At 32.7% G+C, this 25,316-nt stretch overlaps 1 protein-coding gene and 1 long non-coding RNA gene across 4 annotated transcripts in view; one reads left to right on the plus strand and one right to left on the minus strand.

The window, feature by feature from the left end:
- Window positions 1–227: 227 nt before the first annotated feature.
- Window positions 228–2,979, plus strand: LOC117105086. The gene is made up of 3 exons (XR_004444852.1): window positions 228–340; window positions 1,605–1,690; window positions 2,483–2,979. It is a non-coding gene; the product is annotated as an uncharacterized LOC117105086 (long non-coding RNA).
- Window positions 2,980–9,615: 6,636 nt separating this feature from the next.
- Window positions 9,616–25,316, minus strand: part of LOC117105103 (transcriptional enhancer factor TEF-1-like) — a 48,398-nt gene continuing 32,697 nt past the window's right edge. For 2 of the 3 annotated variants that reach the window (XM_033246150.1, XM_033246151.1), the window contains exons 6-13: window positions 24,497–24,537; window positions 23,627–23,792; window positions 22,884–22,946; window positions 21,380–21,487; window positions 19,839–19,897; window positions 19,377–19,458; window positions 16,623–16,775; window positions 13,808–13,944 (exon numbers count right to left, since the gene is read on the minus strand). In XM_033246150.1, coding sequence (XP_033102041.1) covers window positions 13,831–13,944; window positions 16,623–16,775; window positions 19,377–19,458; window positions 19,839–19,897; window positions 21,380–21,487; window positions 22,884–22,946; window positions 23,627–23,792; window positions 24,497–24,537 — 786 coding nt within the window. In that variant the 3' untranslated portion in view covers window positions 13,808–13,830. Of the gene's footprint in view, window positions 13,945–16,622; window positions 16,776–19,376; window positions 19,459–19,838; window positions 19,898–21,379; window positions 21,488–22,883; window positions 22,947–23,626; window positions 23,793–24,496; window positions 24,538–25,316 lie in introns of all 3 variants that reach the window. The other variant, XM_033246149.1, reaches the window with a different exon arrangement.

The raw sequence follows: 25,316 nt of genomic DNA on the forward strand, positions 1-25,316 counted from the left end.
CAACATCATCACCTCCATCATCATCATCATCATCCTTAATATCATCATAATCACCACCATCATCATTATCATCATCATCATCATCATCATTATTATTATTATTGTTATTGTTATTATTATTATTGTTATTATTATTATTATTATTATTATTATTATTATCAATATTATTACTATTATTATTATTATCATCATCATCACCCTCATCATCGTCATCGTCATAAAGGAATGGCGCATTAGAAAAAGAATAATTGTTTTTTTATACTACTCCAGGTGGCGTTTTACATATAAACAATGCATTACTCAATGGACTACGAAGTAGACTTTATAATTAATAACAATTGTGAGTACAGTATTGAACATTTTGCATCGTTAATTCACTAGTTAAATAGGAATTCTGTCATCATTCTATGGTTATTATTTTTACTACGTTCGTTAGGCAGCCGCATTGAAGGCATTGACAATTTCCTCGACAGAAGCATTCACTGACATGCTGAATTCCATTCAACAACATACATTCCTAGTGACTCGCTAAAACCATCTAAAACCACCAAAGACCTGAAACTGGCTGAAAACGTTATTTACTGTAATTACAGCTTGGGGCTTGTTAACTTCCGTTCCTTGTTTTCATTGTAGATTCGTATTTGATTTTTGTAAACAATATAGTCCTTAATTAGAGGGATCATGGGATTAAAAAAACAAGGATAATCCAAGTTTGTATGGCAATTAGAGGAGAAATATTTATTAAAAAGTAAAAGACGGCTAACATATCTTCTGACCTCCAAAGGGAATAAATTAAATAACCTCAGCCTGTCCTTATATACTCCGCATAAGTTGGTATAGCTGGGGCCAGATTTATCAAACTAGAAATCCGAAGTCCATTTATTTTTTGCTTACGTCAAATTTATCAATATTGCTTAGCTCATGCGCAGCTTAAAAATAAAAAGTCGACTGTACGCAGCGCCATCTAATAAGCTACGATTTTGCTAAGATTGTTTGATAAATCAGCTTAAGATACTTGCTTTAGGGACATATTAACATTTTTGACTTGAGACATTCTAAGCTGAGATTGATAAATCCCGAGTCTGGGCCCCAGTAGCACATGTTGCTGTAATATAAACATTATTTTTAACTTGAAACGCAATTAGCGTTGCTCATGTAATCCGAGTTACCATAACTTATAAACTAACATCAACTCCCTCGTCCGACTCTAGGACATTAATTTGCTGATCCAAACAAATATGTTTTAATAGCGAATCCAATTGTGGTCAAAAATCACATGGGCGAACATGTACCGTAAGATTTCTCCCTATGAACCTCACCCCATTGATTTTATCCTGGAACCCTGAACAACCCTTTGTTGTAGACCCCGATCAGAATTGTTGGACCCCTATCAACATTTTTCCTGATTTTACGAACATTTTACTACAAAATCCTTAAATCGACAGTCTATAGAGTTATGTATAAATAAGAATATAGCACTGGTATAATTCAATTGTCTGTTAATTGACAGGAAAACAATTTTGTCATTCATATATTTAATTGTAATTTTGTAACTTACTTAAATATAATTATTCAGTTGTGGAATTAATTTGTTTATCTTTCAGCTCAAGACAGACGGTGCCATTTAAATTGGACCTCATTGGAAATGGGCTGGACTCCGGCCTAATTGGCGTTCCTGATGCTCATTACGGTAATTTTCTTGATCTCAATCCATTTTTTATCTTGCTTATGCATGTTGAGCATCTAATAAATTCAATCAATCAATCAAAAAGTATTATATCATGGAAAATGTTTGTATGAAGATTATAGTTATAGTATTATGTTTATCGTTTGAATATACTGTATTTATGAATCTATATATATATATATAGTACACTTTTTATAAATTTTATTTACCCATGACAGTCGGAATACTAACATAATTTGTTTGTGCTATTGCGATTTACTAGACCTACCCAATCCCATGTATTTAATAATCCTAACATCATTCCGTGGTATGATGATACTATAAATAATTGATATTTAATATGGTAATGCTGATAAAAAAAATTGTGGAGTACTATTATGTTGTATCAGCCACATTGTCCATTGCGATAACTAAATACGATAATGTTGAGGTTGGGGTGCTCCCGGGGAGGGGTGTGTCAGCAGGCCCTTCCCCAACCACCCTAAATATATTTTAATGGTACGGTAAAAATTGGAGAAAAAAAAGAAAATTATATTCAAATTTAAAACCTGAGAGTGGCATTTCTGGCCATTTACAGGTGCCATAATCGAAAAATTTCTTACCTCAGCCCCAACTATGGTAGGGCTGAGGTGACGGGAACCCTTCATCTGGCAAAGTCCCTCCCCGTGGGCTCCTCTACTTTAAACCACTGGCTCTGCCTCTGTATTTATTAATATATTATGTTTTGATGATACTGTACTCCATTATAATTCTTTCTCTATTTTCAAATCTTTTCTCAATATTTTTCTATTCCAGTGATGTAGACAAAGAAGCCACAACTATCAGGATAGAATGTTCGGACTCAATCGTGAAAGGGCAATAGAACTTACCAATTATTCATAGATAGCCAAAAATTGTGTCACTCATCAAGCTTCCTGCCAGCTGGGCTTTCCGGGCAAGAAATTCTGGATTGAAATTAATTAAAATATAGTGTAAATTTAATTTTTTAAATGTTTCCTCTGCAATAATCTCAAATATAAATGTTAGCAATATGTAGTAATTCTTATAGGCTTTATGTTTATTAATATTGTATTATTACTGCTAATGTTTATCTTATTAATAGAGAAAGTAACCCGTTTGTTTTAAAGAATATAGACATGTAAGATAATAAGATATAACATTTTGAGGATTAAAATCAGATTTATTAATTTGTGCCGGATGTACATAATATAGGCCTACAGTATATTATAAAATGTATATATAATTATATCACAACTTTATTTCAATGCTTGAAAATAAATATCAAAATGGAATTGTGCATTTCTTCTCATCTTATTTAATGTCTATGTTTACTGTAATAAATTCAATAACTAAAATATCCTTATTATAATAAGCTTATACCAAATGTGAAGAATTGCTTCATCAGTATGTGCTACTTTATCTATTAAACTAGCAATTCTTTCGAGGACACCCTCAACAAAAACGTGAAACCGGAAATGACGTGGTTGCTAAGCAACAAGCTCATGCATAATCATGAATATTCAGTGACACCTGTTCTAATTAGACTAACAATAAAATCTTTTTGGTCGATTTTGTCAAAACTGAGCTAAAAGTTTTTATTGTTAGTCTAATGAGCACAGGTGTCACTGAATATGCATGAGCTGTAGCCTAGCGACCGACGTCATTTCCTGTTTTGTAAAATTGGACAGCACCTTGCTCTGAAAAGTTTTGTAATTTGTTGGTGTCATGTGAATATATTTGGATAGAGTGTTTATAAGATATAGTAGCCTGTAATAGTGCTATAATCGAAGTGATTGTAATATATTTAATTCGATTATATAGGCCGACTGATTAATAATCATGAAATATATAATATTATTATTAATACAATTACGGCAAAGGAAGTACACACAATGATGTTTTATAAATATACAATTTACTTTTATTTCTTACACATACTCGGAAATGTTACGTCAGAACTATATAAACGTAATATAAATATAATATAAAGATTCTAGTTTTATATAATATAATATATATTATGCTTAGGCCTAATTATATTTAAGTATGTAATATCGTTGGAGAATTACTTGTTCGTTGTATAAGAAACATAATTGGCAAATTTGATTCAATTCCGGCGATCCAGTGATATATCCTAATAAATATCCGCGCGCGATTATTTGTAGAATTAAGACCACATAAATCCGGCTATTGATAGCATCTTGTGTTCCGGCAATTTAACACACATCGTGTTCCGCTCTGACAATAATTGTACATCGACTTCGCACTTATAGATGGATCGGTAGATTTAACCTGAGACACTGTAATAAAAGACATTGAACTAGTGAAAAAATACATTCAAACCATTTTCATTTTGGCATCTGTGTAGTTAGGCCTAATTAAGTATAAATCTTATTAGATTAAAAACACTTTTTGGAAAATTTATGACATTCATTCATGAGGTATAGGAATCAAAATTCAGAAAATAAAATTGATTGTTTGATTGATTTAATACATTATGTGAAGTGTACATGTTAATATAGCGTTATTTTAATATGAGTGGGTGAGCACGCTTCCCAACATCCCACCCCAAATCGAAAAAGGTCCAAATTTTAAGACAGTCAAAAATGTACGGAATACACACATTTTTTTTTTTTTTGTGTAAAAAAAGCGAATATTAAATCTTAACATTTGAACCAATACTCCATCGGACCCCTGTATCGCCCCTGTCTCTTATACACATCTAGATGTGTATAAGAGACAGGCTTAAGATACTTGCTTTCATACATACATACATACATACATACATACATACATACATACATACATACATACATACATACATACATACATACATACATACATACATACATACATACATACATACATACATACATACATACATACATACATACATACATACATACATACATACATACATACATACATACATACATACATACATACATACATACATACATACATACATACATACATACATACATACATACATACATACATACATACATACATACATACATACATACATACATACATACATACATACATACATACATACATACATATTCTGTATAGAATACACAATGCAGGAAATAATATTAAACTGTGTAAATACACCAAGAGTTTGAGAAAATTAACGGCCACTTTATGCTGCATTTTTACGAATGTATATTTTTATGCGATTGTTATCGGCCTATTTAAATCGTAAAAACGCATTTTACGACCAAAGGATCGTTTTTAAGTCACTATATAAATAATATTACACTTTAATAAATTAATTAAAATGAATTTCACTTAGCCTACTTTTAAAGAGTACTTAGATTTACATTTTGAATGTATGTTGCAAAAACATGTGCCTACGACCATGTCATTACGCAACAACAAATCTTTAGCTCTGTTTTTTACTGTTGTTTACATTTTCACTCAGATATTCCGGTTTAATGCCATTGTATGAAAATAACTCAAAAAAAAAATTTAGAGCACAGTCTCCAGTCTGAAAACGTAGGCCTGAACAACAACACAACAATTTGGATACCGCAATTAAATCTAACACTTTGAAGGCAAACAGGCTTGCACAACTGCAGTATGGTACACTCTCTACTTACTTTTTTGAATATTTTCTTAGAAGAAACACCATTCCAAAATTAAATATTTCAGAAGATGTTTTTGCGACGACGTGTCTACGACACAGTTCCGGTAGTTCACATACACGCTTGCTTCTACCATAATTTGGATATTATGAGACAGGTGCACAACCAACGAGGTATCTGAAGGAAAATTGCTGCCAAGGACAGTAGTACTCTACCAGACTAAACCTACAAATTATTAGTTCAGCCCTCACTCCTTATTGGTCTAGCACTTGGGCCGAAACGGTATCCGACCAGTTTGCCGAAACCCATGATTGCCGAATTAATGGCCTCTTGCCGAAACCCGGTTTGCCGAATCCAGTTCACTTAAATCATGACAACCTAGTTTGCAGAAACCCAGCTTGCCGAATCATTTTCCGTCGCCATCGTACAAAATACAGCATATTGTGCTTTTGAAAACATGATGGGTGGATCAGGGAAGAGCCATATTTACATTCCCTATTTTGTACCCGTGTAAACGCTCCGCTTTCTAGAGCCTCATTTGGAATAAACGCCTCTTTCGAAAACACCCCGTGGCCGCATATTTTTTCCTCGAATAAACTCCTCCTTGACTGTAAATAGATCTAATGGAAACATCATTCCACTTTATACTAATGTTTTTCTCCAGTAGAATTACATTCAGTGGGACAATGAAATTTCCCGACTTCTGAAGTATTTTTTAATGACTTTAATGACTGTTCTCCCCCGCCACTGACGGTTTTTACTGGGATGATCAAGCCGTCGTACCGGGCTGGGTAATAAGAGAAAAGAAAGAGGGGAGAGGGAGGAAAAGAGAAAGAAGGGAAAAGGAAAGGAAAGGAAAAAGGATAAGAAAAAAAAGAAGAGAAAAATAAAAACAAGAATAAAAAGGAAGATATCATAATGACCAGACTCACAACACCCTGCAACCCCTTCTCCACTTCAAAAAGTGTCCATAGCTCCTTTGATCTAAACCGCCAAATATTCTCCGCAGTGGCGTAACTACCGGGGGACACAAGGGGACATTGTCCATCTGTGGAAAATCTTTCTCCACCCCTTTAAGATGCCATTTTCACCCCCTGAAAGTGCCTAAAAATCACAAATTTCACGCATTTCTTGTTAAATTAGGCAAATTTCCTCTAAAATTGCACATTTTAGGGAGTTTTGATCAATTCCGACGAAATTAAAATTAAAAACACAGAAACATTTTTTGCGCAAACACATAATAGTCCCAAACTCAAGAAAGAAAATTTAAGATACCGGTAGGTCGTTTTACCAAAAAGAAGGGCCTCAATGTGTAACTAATGGTGAAAGAATATATTTGTAATAAATAAAGCCATAATGAAAGTGCTTATATATTCAGTTTAAAAAAAAACGTGTGTAGCCATAACATAAGCCCTAAACTAAAAAAAAAAAAATTGGTTTTTTTTTTATTTTTGAGGGTGAGAACTTGTGCTTGTCCTCCTTTGCCTTCTAAGTTAATTGAACACATAATAGTCCCAACTCAAATCGAAAGAACATTTAAGATAGATCGTTTTACCTAAAAAAGGGGCCTCAATGTGTATTGATAGTGAAAGAATATGTTTGTAATAAATAAAACCATGATGACGTGTGTGGCCTATATTATAAATAAGATAAGCCCTATGTCGTATTGTTTTTTTTTATATGGGGTGGGGTGGGGGGTTGATATGATAAATTACTAACCGGGAAAATTATTACCTTTGCCCCCAAAGTAATTTAAACACAAATATAAAACTGTATATTGAATATAATTACATACTTGGCAATATCAACCCACAGAAAATGCAAAAACAAATACAGTAAAGGTTCATCAACGTGGGATTGGATTGGATTGGATTTATTCGGTGTAAACGCCAAGGATAGCCCACGAAAGTCTAGAAGAAGACTTATTTCCAGTGGGGTCCTTCTGGTGGTGATTGGGCAGTACACCGGGAGACAATCCCCTACACTTTTCCGAAAAGTGTACTGCGTAACTTTAAGTTCTAGCTGAAACACAAGGAGAGGCAGCGATGGGAATTGAACCGGGAACCTAGAGATCTCCACGGTTCAGTGCACACACAGTGACTACCACCAGATCAGCCGACTGAGCTAAGCTGTTCTCTCTTTTTACACAAAAAAATAAATGCCTGCCTCGAATAAACACTTCCCTCGAATAAACTTTTAATGCCTCAGGGCGTTTATTCAACGAAATCGTCCTGCACCAAAAATTTATAATTTACCTATCCATATAACGTTATTTTGATTGTCAATTTCTAATATTGTGGTACAGTATAAAAAAAAAACCTCCCAGCGCGAACACATGGATTTTTTTTTAATGCCGGGACGCTGACGCTCGATAGTCAGCCCCTTGATTCGGGTGTATAGTAGATATCTATTTATTTATTTCATTTAGATATACATGTTATTATCTTAATTAAACTTTATACACTTATTATAAATATGCTTATAAGACATTTTATCTCTTTTGCTGATAGCTAAATTGTTTGATTTACATAATAAGACAAAAATATCATTAAACTACAATAAGCAGTTATATACCAATAAACAGAGATCGTATTAGAAGGCTTCTAAATTCTCAATTTCGCAATTCTGGAATTTGCCTCTTTAACAATAGACATGAAAAAGAGTTTCTTTTTTTTCCGATAAATCATGTAATTTTCTTCTTTTTTCTTTGAGAGTGGAAAAGAACAATTTCCAATTACGGATGGATGAATAAATAGATATCTATGGTGTCTATACTCCATCACGAATGTCATGCTGTTTTTAATGTTTCACTGCTTTTAATTGACTTTCGGCAAACTGGGTTTCGGCAAAATGGGATTTCGGCAAAATGGACTAGACAATCTGTGATTCGGCAAACTGGATTTCGACAATATGGCGAGATCCGACGAAACCTCACCACCAGGCCCTCCCACAGCCCCAATCGGACGTAATGCTCAGTGACGGCGCCATTGATTTCCAGATATGAAGATCCAAATTTCTCGACAATCCATGCTAGGAAATTTCACCCTGAGACTGTAGAAGTATAGTGTTTGCTACGATTTTTTTTTCGATGGGAAGTACAAGATCCCGTTTCCCCAGATCACTCCCTCACCGACACCGATGTTTTCCGACTTCAAATATAAAATACTTTTTCAGGAAGTGCCCTTATATGGCATTTTCTTGATTTGAGTAGACATACATTACTTTATAAACAAAGGAAAACAATAGAAAGTTCACTCATAAATGCTGGGACGGTGTTCGGAATGGGTAGTTTTTACCATGTAGTTTAGTCACTTTTTAATATATAATTATTATTTTATAAAAAAAAATTAGAAATACCGGGGTGACTTGTGGGGGGGGGGGGAATTTTACCTGCATTATATTTATTGTATCTAATATCTTGTTTACAGTTTACTACTACATTTCCTACTCTAAGACGATCCTTACAATGCTATTTCAATGTAAATATTATGTTTACAAATGGCTAGGAAAGGATACTGAGCCAACAGCCTTACAACAACCCTAGATGCCTGGAAATAGCATCTGGCAACCAATAGAGCCATTTCCCTCCTAGTGGGCGACTATATACCCTACCCATGCTCTGCATGTTTGGGGCAAAGTTGAGCAAATTTTGCTAAAATCAAAGATTAAAAAAAAGTTTTCAATTAATTCATAACAGGAGCTTGAAATGCATACTAATAGTGCACTTCAAAACACGTACCGGTACATGGTGAAACATTCAAATGACATTGAGGTGCAAAAATTATTAATATATAGTAATTTATAGGTAAAAGTACTGTATATGTATTATTTAAAGTAATAAAAATATGAGAATAATTGGTCCGGCCAAAGACATTAAAATTATTTTGAGTCATTATCTCGTAGTAGAAAATAAAATCTTACGTACGAGGTATTACAGTACAGCAATAATTAAAACAAAAACATCTTTATCTTTATCTTCCAACATTTCTAATAATCGTCCGTCAGTCAAAACTGTTATCATCTTAGCTGAATCCTCATTGTCTGTTACCATTTCAGCAATTAGTAACTGGCAATCAAGGTTATAGATGGTTGGGGGGGGGGGCAACACCACTATGAGGTAGAAGATTCCTTATATCTAATCATTGGTTGAAGAAAACTCATGATGTTGGCATTTGAATGATGGATCACTGACAGGTTGAATATGGGTCCCGCACAAACGACATCACCCACAAACATCACACACACACCACACCACACACACACACACACTTAACAACTCAAATCAACAACATGAACCACTCAAATCAACAACATGAAAGCAAGACAAATGTGACAAACTTGTTTCTTATACAGATTTTATTCCAAGCAAACCATGGTCAAGGTATACCCATGAGAGGGCCAAAACTTCCCTACTTGTATCCAGCTTATTAACTGTTCATAACATGCTTTTTCATTGGATAACATCAGCATGACATCATCACAGACGCACACATTTTCTTTTTTGTTGTTTTTAGCAGAGATTGTGATACACTTTAAAAATAATTAAAAATTTATAAGGCATGGAATAATGACAAACCTACTAAGTTATCATAAATCATAAAATTATTAGTATTCTGCAGCTCAAAAATAACAATTATGAAAATAAACATTGTTTAAGAATACACTTTGAATACAGAAATTATATTTTCTATAATCTAAATTTTTTTGATTTAAAAAAATATTGAGCAGACTTTTGATTCACATGTATATTTAATTTTATGCATGTAAATGCCACTTGCATGTACACACACTTTTATGTGTACATGTATCAAGGTAGTTGGCTGAAAAGATGAATATATTTATATGATCTGAATACACACCTTAGATTTCAACTCCACTATATTTTTAGATAATCTAAAGTGAATTTGATATAAACAATCATAGTTAACACAAATGCATGAAATTAGCGCAAGTTATTTCAGAAGAATCAAATGTAAGGCTGTTCCTTGATATTTTGAAATTCATAAGTGATTAAAATGGATGATGATTTAAAGAAAACCATGACACATTTGCAAAAAATACCTTAAAACAAAATACATATGATTTAGTAGAGTATATAATAACCTAAAAATGGTAGTACAGTATTTGAGAAAGAATTTAAATATGGTAAATGTACATAAGGCAAAATCAGAAATGAATCCAAATAGAAATAAATGGGAAAGATAAAGATTGTTACAGACCCCTTTTCCCGCCAACTTAATTTTGCAACGGACAAAATCTGAACCGCTTGACTATATCATGGAATTGAATGTTTTGGAAACAAAGTTAAGTAACCAGTTTACTTGTCACAGCAACAGCCGTGTAGCATTTTTCTTCACACTCACCTCCTGTGAGTGTTATTATGCAGTTTTCACCGTATTTGTTATTTATACAGCTGTGTATGAAACACAAAATATCTACTTGATCCAACTCAGACTTAACCATATAAAACAGCACTTGTATTATAAAAACGAAAGAATAAAACTTAGATACATATTTACAAAATGAAATTATTTAAAAAGTTTCATGCAAGGAACACTTTTTGGAGTAACAGGCACATGCATCTACAGTACCAGCAGTTAAATTCATTCGTCTTTTTCTACTTCATTTTCTGAATTAAAAACAAAGACATGAATTGTGCTGTTTTAACATGATCTTGAAAGACCGCATTTGGTTTAAAAATGCTCAATAAATATCATAACATAACTTTGATAATTTTGAGTTGAACTTATGATAAAAAGGCTCCTCTACTACAGTACTTATAACAATCACTCCAAATTAATCAGGTACTTTTTTTAAAGATATATATTTGAAATATATATATTGACTCTGTTGATGGAATCTAACAATAATCAATATTACTGAGGACAAGGCATTTAATTAGAATGGAAAAAACAAACAGATGAATCAATAACTTAGGAGCAAATTCAAAATTCACACCACATTGTTTTTTTCCTTCCTCCATTTCTCAGCCAAGGACCTTTCATTTTTTCATCGCTTATGATAAATCTCCCAGAATAAAGGGACTAGTATCAAAATACAAAAGTTGCGTCTAAATGTTTCTTTTTTTGTTTGTAACCAAATACTGATAATTGTGGAAAGTAAAACATTTGGGATAGAATAGTTATTAGGAATGGATCGCTTGGGATTCTACCTGTCGTTTCGGATTGTAACATTAACATCTTAGGTGATTGACACTACATAATTAGATAGTGAACACCTCATAAACAGCAGATTGAAAATATTGCATAATCATTAGTTAAAAGTGTGGGGTAAAGGAATCAATTTCTTTCACTTTGTAGTTCTCACTAACTTTTTATTAAGCATTCCTAGTTTATGTTATGATCATCACATTTTCATGCTAGACTTTCTACATGTTCCATGTTACCCAATATTCTCACTGAACACATTTATAACATAAATGCATTATCACATTCATTAAATGAAGGACTCTATAATTAGAAAATACAATCAAAGGCAGAGTAGGAAATTGTTCTTTTCAATAAACTTAAGTACCAGCATTTTTTTAATTCATAAAACATCAATATTTATGTATGTTTTCTCGTGTTTCCTTTTTTTTTTGTAAAAATAGGGAAATTTCCTACTGAAAGATTGTTCATAACTATCTAACATTGTATTATTATTTTAATTATCATTATCATAGATTATCAATACAAAAATCTAAAAAGTTTCTTTTCTGTAGGAGCCTAAATACATAGTTGATATGTTACACTTTTTACAATACAAAAACACATCCTATAAACTTATCTCATTACGTTCTCGCTGTCCACATGCATTTTTGGAATATAATCCAAAAAACTAGTTTAACATTCGTGCATAATTGGGTATATAATTTACTACCTTGCATCTCAATCATTGGTTACGGTACAGTATATGTCAGTGGGGGCACACAGGTAAGACACTTGGACAGCCTTATGGGAACACCATTAGCAACAGGTAATAATAGTATACAATAAGACCAATCACTATTTCATTAGCAAACTTTGATCTATAATTGTCTCCATGACTACACTATATTTTATTATTAATATTAAATATTAATAAATAATTCATTTTATTATTTTGGGAATGAAAATCAACTTTGAGCAACTTATTCTTAAATAGTAAATATATTATAATATTATTGGAACTTTTTCATGTCTCAAAGAAATTTGAGAACACGCAAAACCACTGAACTAGGACATCATATAATAATAGTACATCACATGATAGGGAAAATCCCAATTTATTTGGATGGGAATTATAAAGTATTAAGTGATATTTTGACCAGTTGATTAAAAAATGATATATTTAAATACAATTTTGCAATTTAAATAAACTAAAACCAAGGTTTTTCTGCCGGCTTAAGGAGTGATTTTGTGCACTTTTCATGTCCTTTTTTTCACTGGTTCTTAATCAAGGTGAATTGGAAAACATTTGAGCAAAGTTAACCAAGTTTTGTAAAGGGAAAGTCATCAGAAGGACGGAAATTGATACGTTCTATTATTTTAAAATTATGCAAGTTCCCATTTTTAGTTTAATTTATACCCTCAAAGGTTCACAGAAATTATGAGAATGATTGGATTATTATTACTCAACAGAAAACAAATAATTTCATTCTCTCTTAATCAAGGCACTATTGAAGAATATACCGGGGTTTTAAATAGGCACCTACAACATCAATACACTAGATACTGTAACCTATTGTCAACATAGGACACGTTGGTTTGCTAAACTTATCAGTTTAAAGGCACAAACTTTTTAAAGCAGACTTCCTACCTATGGAACCCTGGCTGTGAAATGAACTAACCAATAATATTAACATGAAACAATCACATGACAACTAGCCTGTCATTTAATTGGTCACTTAAGGTCAGCACCTATCACTAACAATATAATTTCTATTGCATGATTCTGAATCTGGTAGAGATAAGGGACAATTAAGAAACATGTTTTGATAGAGATTAGGATGCGGTCACACCATCTGCTCCATCCACCAGATGTGTCCAGCTTTGAACATCTGCGGCAATTCTTTCTAAATTCCCTTGACATCGAGTTGACCTCAGCATCTGACCCAAGGGAAGCAAATCAAAGGATACCCACCTCCTCTTATAAATGACACTGCTACTTCTAGGGTATGAGGCTGAGCGTACATTTCCTGAATGAGCGAGGTTGACAATACATGTTCCTGGGATATAGAGGGCACCTTTCTCTCAAGGTACATAATGGAGATTTTCCAAAAAATAATTTTTATATAACTGCTTATATAAGCATGTACTGCAGCAAAGCAGATTTCTCAAAGAAATACACCACAGAACACTTGCAAGAGTTTATTCTTGTGATAGAGAATCATTTGACAGCTAGCACTTTAAGCCAGAGGCATCAGCTAATATAGTTGCAAGTCAACACTGTTTTTATTTAAATTTTGTTTAAAAACTTTCTTTTCACATTATCCGACTATTTGATCAGTTGCCGGGTAGAATAAAGATTTAAAACTTTGGTTGCTTAACAACCAGCTCTGAAAACTAGATGCACTTAATCCTTGACCAATCGGTAGATATGGTGTTGAGCTCCGTGTTCGCTAGTGGATACTTCAAATACGTATGCTATACAGAGTAATGTTTCCTGAGTCTCAAGGTTCGATACAACCTACAAGGAAAATAGAGAAACCCAATTCAATAAAGCAAGTAATATTTTTTAAAACTAGAGAGCATATGTGTATATCCTGGGGCAGATGCAGGGGGGTACCGATGGTGAGATTCCAACCCCACCCCCCCCCTAAATTGTATTAAGAAAAATAACTGTTGGGTATGTATTGTTGATTTGTTTTACCGGTAAAATTTTTGAAGTATGTGTGCAATTTCCAGGCACCTAGTAGTCCATATTCTCAAAATGTTCTCACCTCAGTCACAACCATGGTAGGCCTGTGTGACTTTCACACACCCCCTACCGCCAAATCCTGCATCCATCCCAGATATCCATACTCATGATGAAATTATATTCTGGATTAAGTCTGGAGATTGTATTGCAAACTATCTGATTTCTTTTGTCAACCAAGATGGAGAACTGGGTGAAATGGTATAATTTCTGTTACATTCATATGGACTAGAATCATGGCTTTGTGACTCATAACAACAGAATGCCTTTGAAGCAACAGATTTGGGTGACAAAAAACAACAGAGTACACTTTGTGTTACAAGGCAATACCAAGATACAGCATATGGGATCAATATCACCTAATTAGCTACAACATCGTTTTGTGTGCTTTGCAATACCCAGGAGGACCAAATTTTGATTACATCTGGCAACACCTGATCATCCTTTCATTTCCTCCTGTCTGCTCATCCCCTACCAGCAATCCCAGGGGGGCAAACATACGCCCTGCATTCTAAAGACTGGGGTCATTTTTGATCGACAGAAAAAATGTCAATGAAGCCATGCATTTTGTAAAGAAGTTGAGATATTCTTAGCTATTTTGTCTCATCACGTAAATTGAATTTAACAACAGGAAGAGGTTTGTGTCAAAATGATTTAATAAAAGCGATATCGACATTTAGTGTGTGCATGGGTGCACGTAAAATGGGTGCACATTAAATGTGTGCATTTAACCTGGAGTATGTGTGCATATCGGATTTTATCTATGTAAGAGACATTAAAGGGTAGGCTCTACATGTAAACTGGAGTATTTCTAAATAAACTGAAGTATGTTTATACATGTATATGTAAATTGAAAGTATGTATACATGTAATGTGAAATATGCATACATAGATCGGCCTGTTTGATGGGTTTTGATTGGCTTGTGCCCTCTCCCTCCCACCTCCTTGCCAGTGCAATCACTGAGCGTTTATAACAAAAATTAAATTGCAACAGGTGTCCAAATAAACTGATCACAAGCATGTATTAATATTATTATTAGCAGTAGTAGTATATAGTAAGATGTATGCACATTAACTTTGATGTATTGCAGAAAGGAAAGTGTGATATATTGTTTTGGTAATTCTGTCAAATATGATTGCTAAAACAAGCCAAGGAGGATAAATATTTAAGTTAACTAAACATCTGGGTTGCCATAGTACTCAGAAAGATATAAATTCAGGAAATTATTAATCAAGGAAACCAGCCATCCAACTTAAATAGCTATTTTCTTCAATTCCTAGTTCATATTTTTAAATTGAAATCTAATGGCATGAGTGAAAATGAATGAAAAACATTCTAATTTTTAATTTTTTTTATGAAAGCAAAAAAAAATTATAAAATGGGCAATATATTAATTAGCCTAACACAAGCAGCATATCTTTATAATTTAAATCATTTCAAAAATATATAAAATTCAAAAAGTTATTATTAAGGATTTTAAGTAGAAGATTTGTTGCCATTACCAATTAATATCTTCACAAGTATTAAAAGTCACCAAGTCTTATTAATAATTGAGCATTAGTATGGAAATCATTAACATTTACACTACATCACTACAAACCAAAAGTTAATAATTTAATTTTCAAAGAACATTATTTGCCATATCCAATTGTTTTGACATTCCTTTTCCTTAAGAATCTCAATCTTAAGAATCTCAATTAAATTGTAAATTAAGTATTTCCTATCGGCTGAATGAAATTACATGCCTCAATGCGAAGATAATCCTTAATATTTTGTAAACTTATAATTTGGTGCTAACAGAGAGTGAAGGAAAGAGAGGATTAATTTAAACATTTATAAATTATCATATTTTTTTTTGTAAAATTATATTATGTTGCCATCATTATAAAAATATAAATAAATTTATGCGAGTTCATAAATTAACAGATAGAAGTTCACATATTTATTGCAATACCATGTTTATGATACATAGATATGGAGAATTAGGGAAGACCAGAATAATTGAAGCATAATCTAACAATAATAAATCCAGTTTTTATATCAATAATGATATAATTATAGCATATTGAGAAAGAGCAGGTTAATATCAATATTTATATGTTAACAGTATATCATCATTTCTCAAACTGTTCTTTCTGATTTTCGTGCTGGTTGGCTTGGTCAAAATTCATAAGTGCTGTATTCCACTGCTCAGTGCTAACCACCATAACTATACCCTGCTCATATATCAAATGGGCCAAGAATTGCTAAGTATCACTGCACTGCTTCTCTCCACCCAGAAATAAATGGGTACCTGGTGTGGTTGCCTGCTACTGTGCCAATATGGCAGCAACACTTTGGCGTGCAGACCCAACGACAAGGAATAAAAAAGCGTTTTGTAAAGGTGCTATAAAAATACTCCACAAATAAAAATAATAAAAATTTGTGGAACAGCTAATGGGGGGCTTACCTGTAAAATAGTGAAATTTTCTAAGACACTGTTCATCATGTACTTCTCTGGCAGGTGCTTCAGTTTATGTATGAAGTTGATCATGTATTCGCACATAGGTGACCGGTGTATTCTGAATACAAAACGGTTGTTCTCATATCTTGCATATTCGGTCTATAATTAAAATTAACAAGAAATTATTATCAGCTGATTGGAAAAAAATATCACTAGGAAGAAGCTGCTATCAATGTCACTACAAACTAAAAGTCATCAATGTCACTAGACCAACCAATGTCACTACAAACAAGATGCCATCATTGTCACTAGATCAATGTCACTACAAACAAGATGCCATCAATGTACTAACAAAGAAGCAATGACATCACTATGAAGACGATGCCATCAATCCCACTAGGAAGAAGATGCCATCAGCATCACAAAAAAGAAGATGCCATTAAAATCACTAGAACGATACCATCATTGTCACGAGAAAAAACATACCATCAATATCAATACCATCACAATTATTATAATCTGATAATTTCCAGCTATTCTTATAATTAGCAAACCAAACACTTTAAACCAAACACCCAGATAAGTTGCAGATCTAATGCAGTACACTAATAGCCTACAATAGCTGCGACTTTGATTGTCTTTGGCTGTAATGCAATTAGGTATCATATTAAATTATACGCATTTACTGAGGTTTACAAGCAGACAGATCACTTCGACTGCCTGCTTGTTCATGTCTGTCAGTCAACAACTATGTTCTTGTCCAGTGAAATAAAACAGAAACTAGCCTTCAATTCTACTTCTCCTATCAATGTTGATATTAATAGACTGTGCAATGCATCAGTAAAAAAAAGGTTTGTTTCACATATGTTCTGTGTCAACCCATCTGGCTGGTGTGAGGGTACTGTTAGCATAAGGCTTGTACTGGCGGAGAAAAATTGTTGAAAAAGCGAGGGTTGGAGGACATGTTGTGGCATGATTTCTGGGCACGGTTTCACACAAGGGAGCAATTGATGCGTGTCTTGTTTGTAATAACTGCTGATGGACAAGCCTTCATCACTGTATTGGCAAATCAATTTGAACATACATAATAATTCTTACACAGCTTGCACCATATCAATAGTTCTCATATTCAATACTCCCGTCTTTCATCAACTCCTTCAATCTCCAATTTTCCAATTAAAGCATTGAATTGCTCATTAATAATAATAATAATAATAAATATAATAATCATAATACATGATTTACAGATTTACTATACTACGAAAAATGCATAAATTAATTACCAGTTAATTTAGGGTCAATCTTTTTAAACAATCATTATATAAAGCACATATTATACAATTGTATTAATGCACTGAATAAATGTGAGTGCTAGACAGCACTTAATTAAAGACAATCCAAGCCAGTCACTCCTTGTAAAAGTCGATTTTTAGTTATTAATACAGGGCTAAACAGCAAAATGAGAGTTACAAAATGGTAAAAGAATCATTTAAATCCTATGTTTCATTGTAAATTTACAGGAGTTTAAACATACAGCTGTTTAAATAAAAGTCTTTGAGAAATCAGCCTTCAAAGTCTACAAACCATCACCAAATCGTTCAAAAATGTTGTTTTAATGTCGGAACTGGGGAAAATAACAACATAGCATGATGTATACTATAGGGGTTAGATTATTACATACATAAATTTTTTAAATTTTGACATTTTAAAATTTTAGCCATTATCTCAGAAACATGATTTGCGAGGAGCGACTGGTTGGCTGGTCTTCGCCACATATAGAAACAGCATTTTATAGGCCCCTATGCCTATACCATACATATTTTTAAAGTTTTTTTTAATGGAATATAAGATATTAAAATAAATGTATTGCCCTCTTAACTATTTAATGATTACAGATCACTAATTTAATTTACTAGTAGAAATTTCTACCAATTATTGGTTAAATTTTTATGGTGGCACAAAAAATAAATTACACAATATAAATTCATCTTTGAGTTTATCTAAATATGATGCAAACTTTAAAGGAAATAACATTAAGAAGAAATAGATAAGAAAGGAAGTTTAAAACCACAGAAAATCAAGTCAAGTTTCAGTTTGGCAAAGTATCAGTAAATGTTACATCTACCATCTTTACATACAATGTACATAAAAATATTAAACAACTACTTGTGAAGAATATACTTAGACCTGAACTAAAGAGAAGTAGGAGCTGAACAATTTTCCAGGAAAGTTAAAAGTTATTACAAATAATCTCCATATTCCTGATACACAAAAAACAGATAATACTAAATCGATGATATAACTCATCAATCACTTGAAATATCGTTTCTTTTGACTACTTGTGGAGAACGTTCTTGCAGCTGGACTGAGGGATGTGTTAAACAAACTTCAATCATTTTAAATATCTTGTATCCGATTAGTTTGTGCTTTGATCAATACTGTGTATAAATTATTTTGCAGTGGTGTGTGTATGAGTGTGATACAAAACCATAAGACAAACACCAACATTGCCACCCCGCCCCCTACAAATAAATTGTCTGGATACTATAATGGTGTACGTTAGTCTCTCGTTTAGAACACCCACATAACAATTACAGCATTTATGTATATCAGTTTTTGTAATCTTGTCCACTTCCACATGAACAAACAAATCTTGATGCTTTGCAAACAGAAGTGTGCATGGTCTTGATGAAGTCATCATTTATAATTGATGATGTCATCCTTTATAGATGATGTCATTAATGTTATGGTTACACTCACCTCAACTTTTTCAACCACTTGTTTTCCAAAAGAGCATACTTTAGTTGAACATTGGATTGTCATGTTCTCCAAACTTTCATACCTGAGAGAATTATGAAAAAAAATGTTGTTCAATAATATTAAGAATAATTACAAAAAATAACCATAAACATATGCACTATTATTAATAATAATAACGCTAATATAGCTATTATCAATTAACTAATTTAGTATTAAGTATAGGGACTTCCATATTTACATACAAGTTAACTATGCAAGATATAAAATATAAATTAGACAATTCTGTAACAATTGTAGAAAATTTAAGAGAGATAATCATTAGTCCCAAATGTAAACAATCAGTTTAAAAAAATTTGTTATGCTTTCCAAAAAAAAATAAAATATATGTGAATTTATGCAATACTTCCTTTCACATAAATATAAGCAAGTACATACAAAATATAAACAGACACAAATTCTTACTGGCTTGTTACTCCATAAAATGCATTGCCATCTTCCGTCATATTTGAATTAAGATCAGCCTAGTAGAAAACAAAAGAGAAAGATGAAAAATGTTTAAGAAAAGGTGATTCAAGATCTGGTCTAACTACACTGTTTTAGCTGTATATGATAATGTATTTAATAAATCACTTATTCATTTTCTGATACATTTGCTTAACATATAAGATTAAGTTGTTCAAATTTATAGCGCCATACACAAAAACCAAATTGAGCTAGGCCTATATAAGCAAGCAAGATAGATTGGCATATATTTGGGGAAAATATTTATTGCTTTATACTGTATTAGTAAGTTTAGCTGTTCAAGCTACAACGTTGTGGAATTGGTTTTCAGTTGTAAAATAAAGTCGCTATTTTTGGTCAGACTTCTTTTTCTTCTCCTACCCCGTTCCTATGCTACACCTTGGTCCCTTTATAATAATAATAATATGTCGTTCTTATATAGCGCTTCATGCCTTTACAAGGCCTCTAAACGCTTCACATTATGTAGTTTTATGTAGTTGGATCTCCAAATTTTGTCCAAGCAATAGCCAATACAATCAGTGCCTAGTAAAATATCATGTAATTCTACATAATCTACATTTAATAAATTAAATATTTGAATTAAAGTATTTGTAAATCAGATAACTGTTTTTGATCCGAGTGTCATAAATCATCTGGTTCTTTTGAACAGCAATTCAATGCGATGATTGATTGCATTTTTGAGGTTTTATCCAGATTTTGCCAGGAATAGTATCGTAAAATTAAACCAGTTGAGCAATGATGCTTATAGCATTCATCCCGCCTTGTTGTGAATGACACTAATACTCTGTGACATTTAATAGGGGTTAGATCTGCGGCTTCACACATAGTTGTCGACACAGCTACAGTCACTACGATCGCCACCTGTGCATACCAGTCTAGCGAGACAAAATGACCAGGTGTTATGTTGGTTAGGTTTAACTACTTCCTGTTGCATTGCGATATAACTTGACACAGACAGGAAATGACAACATTGCCAATCCAATTACAAGAACATAACCACCGAAGGTCATCATGAAATTTCACGCGTTAGGTCAAACAATTGACTACTATTAATATAATCGCTGTCATATTTAACATCACCATAGAAACCTTAGCAAATTAAGTTAGAGTGATGATTTAGAAATAGCTGAAGATCGTTGAAAAATAACTATGGCTTAGGATATACTACATCAATCATGCGTACCAGTGATCACCGTGAAAACAACTGCGAACATTGGTAACCACGACATGAAATTCCATCGTAAACGAAAATATGCATGAACAAATATTGTTACTTAAGCCACTCATAAGATTTGCAATAAGTTCATAATGTACGGTCTGATAACCTTCCTCCTCAATAATGCTAGGATCTTGAATAATATTTATTCAACATATTGTTTTTAAATAGTGTTGATTAATGCAAAAACAACGGCCCACAAATATGATTTAAAAAATACTTTTGCGGGTCGCAACAAAATTGCTGTTAGGCTCTACAAACTTACCCAAAACTTGACTAAATAAAAACCCTCCTGTGGGCCTTTGTCATAGAGTTCTTTTAGCCCTCCTTTCTTCTCTGGAAACTTATCATATATTTGACGGATATCAACAGACTACAAACGGAAGGTAAAAAAATATGGAAGTTATTAATACTGCAACAGACAGACTTAAAATACCAGACTTGAAATACCTGAGGGCCAGTACAAAAATATTTTATTCTTGACTTTATATGGGAAATGATCAGTCATGAGCAGGGGGGTAAAAAGGGTGAGGAAGGGTAAAAATGTTATTAGTTTTTATGTTTTATTGACAGTACCGCAAATTGATTGACATGTTAGATATCATATGCCTTCATGTGGTTGTAATCATAATTACGGGGCAGAATTGTTCGGTTTCCGGTATGTCAAATCAAATTCCAGAAATCACAAGTCACGTATGTTGTCAAATGACATAGCAAATTCTCTACCTCCTCAAGCAGGAAGTTGTACAACTTACCCCATTGTCTTTTTTTTAAAATAAGGGACACAAAAACAAGCTTCTAACAAAGCTGGTTAAAAAAAAGAGGCGCAGATGTGTCACCTGTTCACCTTATACCAACCCAGATTAGGAGCGGACTTATCTGGTAAATGTGACTAACTGGCGCTGGGATACACTACGCCACCTGGTATAGGGTGCAGTTTATATACATACCACAATCAATGTGATATAATATTAATTGATAGAGCATTTAATTAACAGCCCATTCTTATAAAAAAATTTTTCTTATATTTAAACAATCTTTGAATTTGAAAACCCAAGTTTATTCCTCATTAACAGGAATCTTTAATAACATTAAACAATTTTTTGTTTACTATTTTGGTTTCCATGCTACCCTCAGGTATATAAATATGTATACCTCAGAGAAGAAGAGAGGTTCACAGATACCAAAATAATAATAGAGGAATCCTAATTTTTATATATAAATATTAAACCTATGTTTTTTCAGTTGAATTTAAGCCACATTTTTTGACCGAAACTCCCAAAATTGTGGTTTCACACACCAATTTAAAAATATCCAAGATTGTTAGTGATTCACGGAACGTAATATTGCTAAGATATGTGTACGGATGGAACATGACAGGCCGCTCAGAGGTACAGTGTTCGGCTGAAATTAATACCACATGATAGTGATATAAATGGCAACTTTGGAGTGTTGTAAATACATTATACATGTTTAAAATAGGTCATAGGTCATTAAAAGTGTAGCTCGAACTGAAGAAATCTTTATTAGGAACATAAGCAGACAATTTTCAAAATTAAGACAAACTCATCCTGACTGTACAGGCAAAAGATATTTGATAGTATCTTAAATTTTCCAAACATTTGGTTGTTATTTGACTTGCCATTTGATAAAATTGAAATTTTAAGAAGTAAATATAGGCCTATGGTATTAAATATACCATGTTATTACCTCCGATTTACTGTATTAATAAAATACTACATAAAAAGGAATTAAATAGGGGAACTTACTTCTAGCATTGGGTCCGAATAGCTGACATTTGAACCAAGGTGTACAAAAAGGTGTTTCGCATACTGCAATAACAATAGGTAAAAGGTTAAATTCAAAATTTGTGCAATCAAGTGGCATAAATATACAACTAAGTGCATGAATTTTTAATGACATCACTCAAGATCACTGTATCAACAATTTCATCTTTGTAAGTGGATGTTTGAACTGAGTAACGTTTATTTTGATGGTGAAAAGAATGATCTTATTATTACTGATAAAAACAAGGGCTAAGGTGACGGTGGTGAATATGATGATGATAATGATGATGAGGATTAGGAGGAGGAGGGAAGGAGAAGAAGGAGGTGAAGAGGGAAGGTGATGATGATGATGACGATGATGATGATGACGATGATGATGTTAGTATTAAAAATAATGAAAGAATTGATAATGCTGGTGGTAATGATGGTGATGATGACAATGATTTTTTTCACTTTAAATCAATAAATGGTGGCGAAAATGGTGATAATGAGGAAGAGGAAGATGACAATATTAGTATTCAAAATAACGAAAGTAGTGATTATAATTGTGGTAATGATGGTGATGACAACAACAATGAGGATGATGATTATTTTTTCACAATTTGAATTAATAAATGCCCTTTATTGTTTCAATTGCAATTATGTATCATTGAACATTTCAAATACAAAGCTATGATAATGATAACGATGATACTGATACAAATGCGGTAGTACAGAGAACTCACATTATCTTGATCTCTTTGATAGTCCAAAAATGCTTGGAACTCTACAAGTCGAAGCTTGCGTGTACCTATGGAACGACCTTCCCAGGCCGGGGGTGCACTATTTGGTGGGGGTGGTGCAGATGTATACTCGGTTGTTTGTTGTGGGTAAGGCTGGAAAGGTTTGTGACTGCAAAATAAGAGTAATGGAAGTCATAACCTTTAACTTATTTTCAATTTATTAATACTGTACCATGTTCTGCTATAGAAATGAAACAAACGTCTGTTTAAAGTAATTGTTTCCACAAACACTAACTGTAATATTGCCTCCTCATAAAATAACCAATCCACTTTATCAATGTTTAACTTCTCCAGTGCTAGTAAGACATTTATGTGTTTGATGTTATCTGAATTATTTTCTCAAGTTTTATCGCCATCAATGTATGTACATTACATATATTATTGGAATAAAACTGCTACTACACAATTTCATACATGTACTGTACTACTACTACTACTACTACTACTACTACTACTACTACTACTACTACTAATAATAATAATAATAATAATAATAATAATAATAATAATAATAATAATAATAATAATGACATTTCAGGGACTATATGCCGGTAATCCAAAAAAAATATTATGTTTTTTTTCTTACTTCTATAAATCTATTTTATATTTCATTGAATATTATGGTGAACAGAAACTGAAAATTTGCTTAATTAATTTTTATTTTTTTCTACTGACTTTATACTAAAACCAAAGTAAATATTTAACCAGGAATCCTCTAGTGTTTAGAGAATACAACTTTTTAACATGTTGGCGTACCTGGAAAACAAGAGTTAATGATTGTGTGAAATGAGATTCTCAAGGTAGACTACTTACTCTTGTGATGGGCCTGCTTGGGGCAAAGCTGGATTCCAAAGCTGTAAAATTATATAAAAAACAGCAAATTAAATAAAATTTTATACTTTAAAATACAGAAAGCACTGCACAAATGTACTTAGATCATGACAGCCTTTGTCATCAAAAATTTTCTTTTTATTTAAAATGGGTGTTGTTTTTTCTAATCATAGATTATAAATTAGATTCTGTTGTGCAAATGTTTTTTTAATTTGTATCTGGTCATCAAAACACAGGGAGAGAGAAGTTGTGTAGAACACAGCTGGCCAATTCTAAGGAAACTGTCCATTTGGTCAAAGGAAAAACAGATGTTTTCTAAAGGAAATAAAACAGGGTTTTATTTACTTTATACCTGGGTTTAGTTCCTTTCTGTCCAGTTATAAATGCTTTAGATATTATCATTTGTGATTTCTCATCTTGTGAATCTAAGCTAGTTTACAAGTGCAACATTAATACAAGATGATGCAAGATGCCAATTTAGTAAATCTAGTACAACCAATGTTTATGAGAATGCAACACAAGGTTCACTGACTTTATGGTTGTTGTTGTTAGAGGAATAAGACCGACAGGGGATAGGTGGCGTCACAGCTTAGACATATATATTAATTAGCTGATGTTGTATAATTATTCCCTTAATGGATGATACCATTATGATAATTGTGTTCCAGATACTGTTCAATCTGAGTTACACTGATTTCAACTCCCTTGTGTTAAGGATTTTAAAATTTGTATTCAAGATTTCAATTCATCATAAATTTGGGATCATAAATAATTTGTAGTACACTTATTAATAATGAAGTGC

Source organism: Anneissia japonica, unplaced genomic scaffold (assembly GCF_011630105.1).
Source record: "Anneissia japonica isolate Jap-2015-1 unplaced genomic scaffold, ASM1163010v1 scaffold287834_len5846547_cov211, whole genome shotgun sequence".
Lineage (NCBI taxonomy): Eukaryota > Metazoa > Echinodermata > Crinoidea > Comatulida > Comatulidae > Anneissia > Anneissia japonica.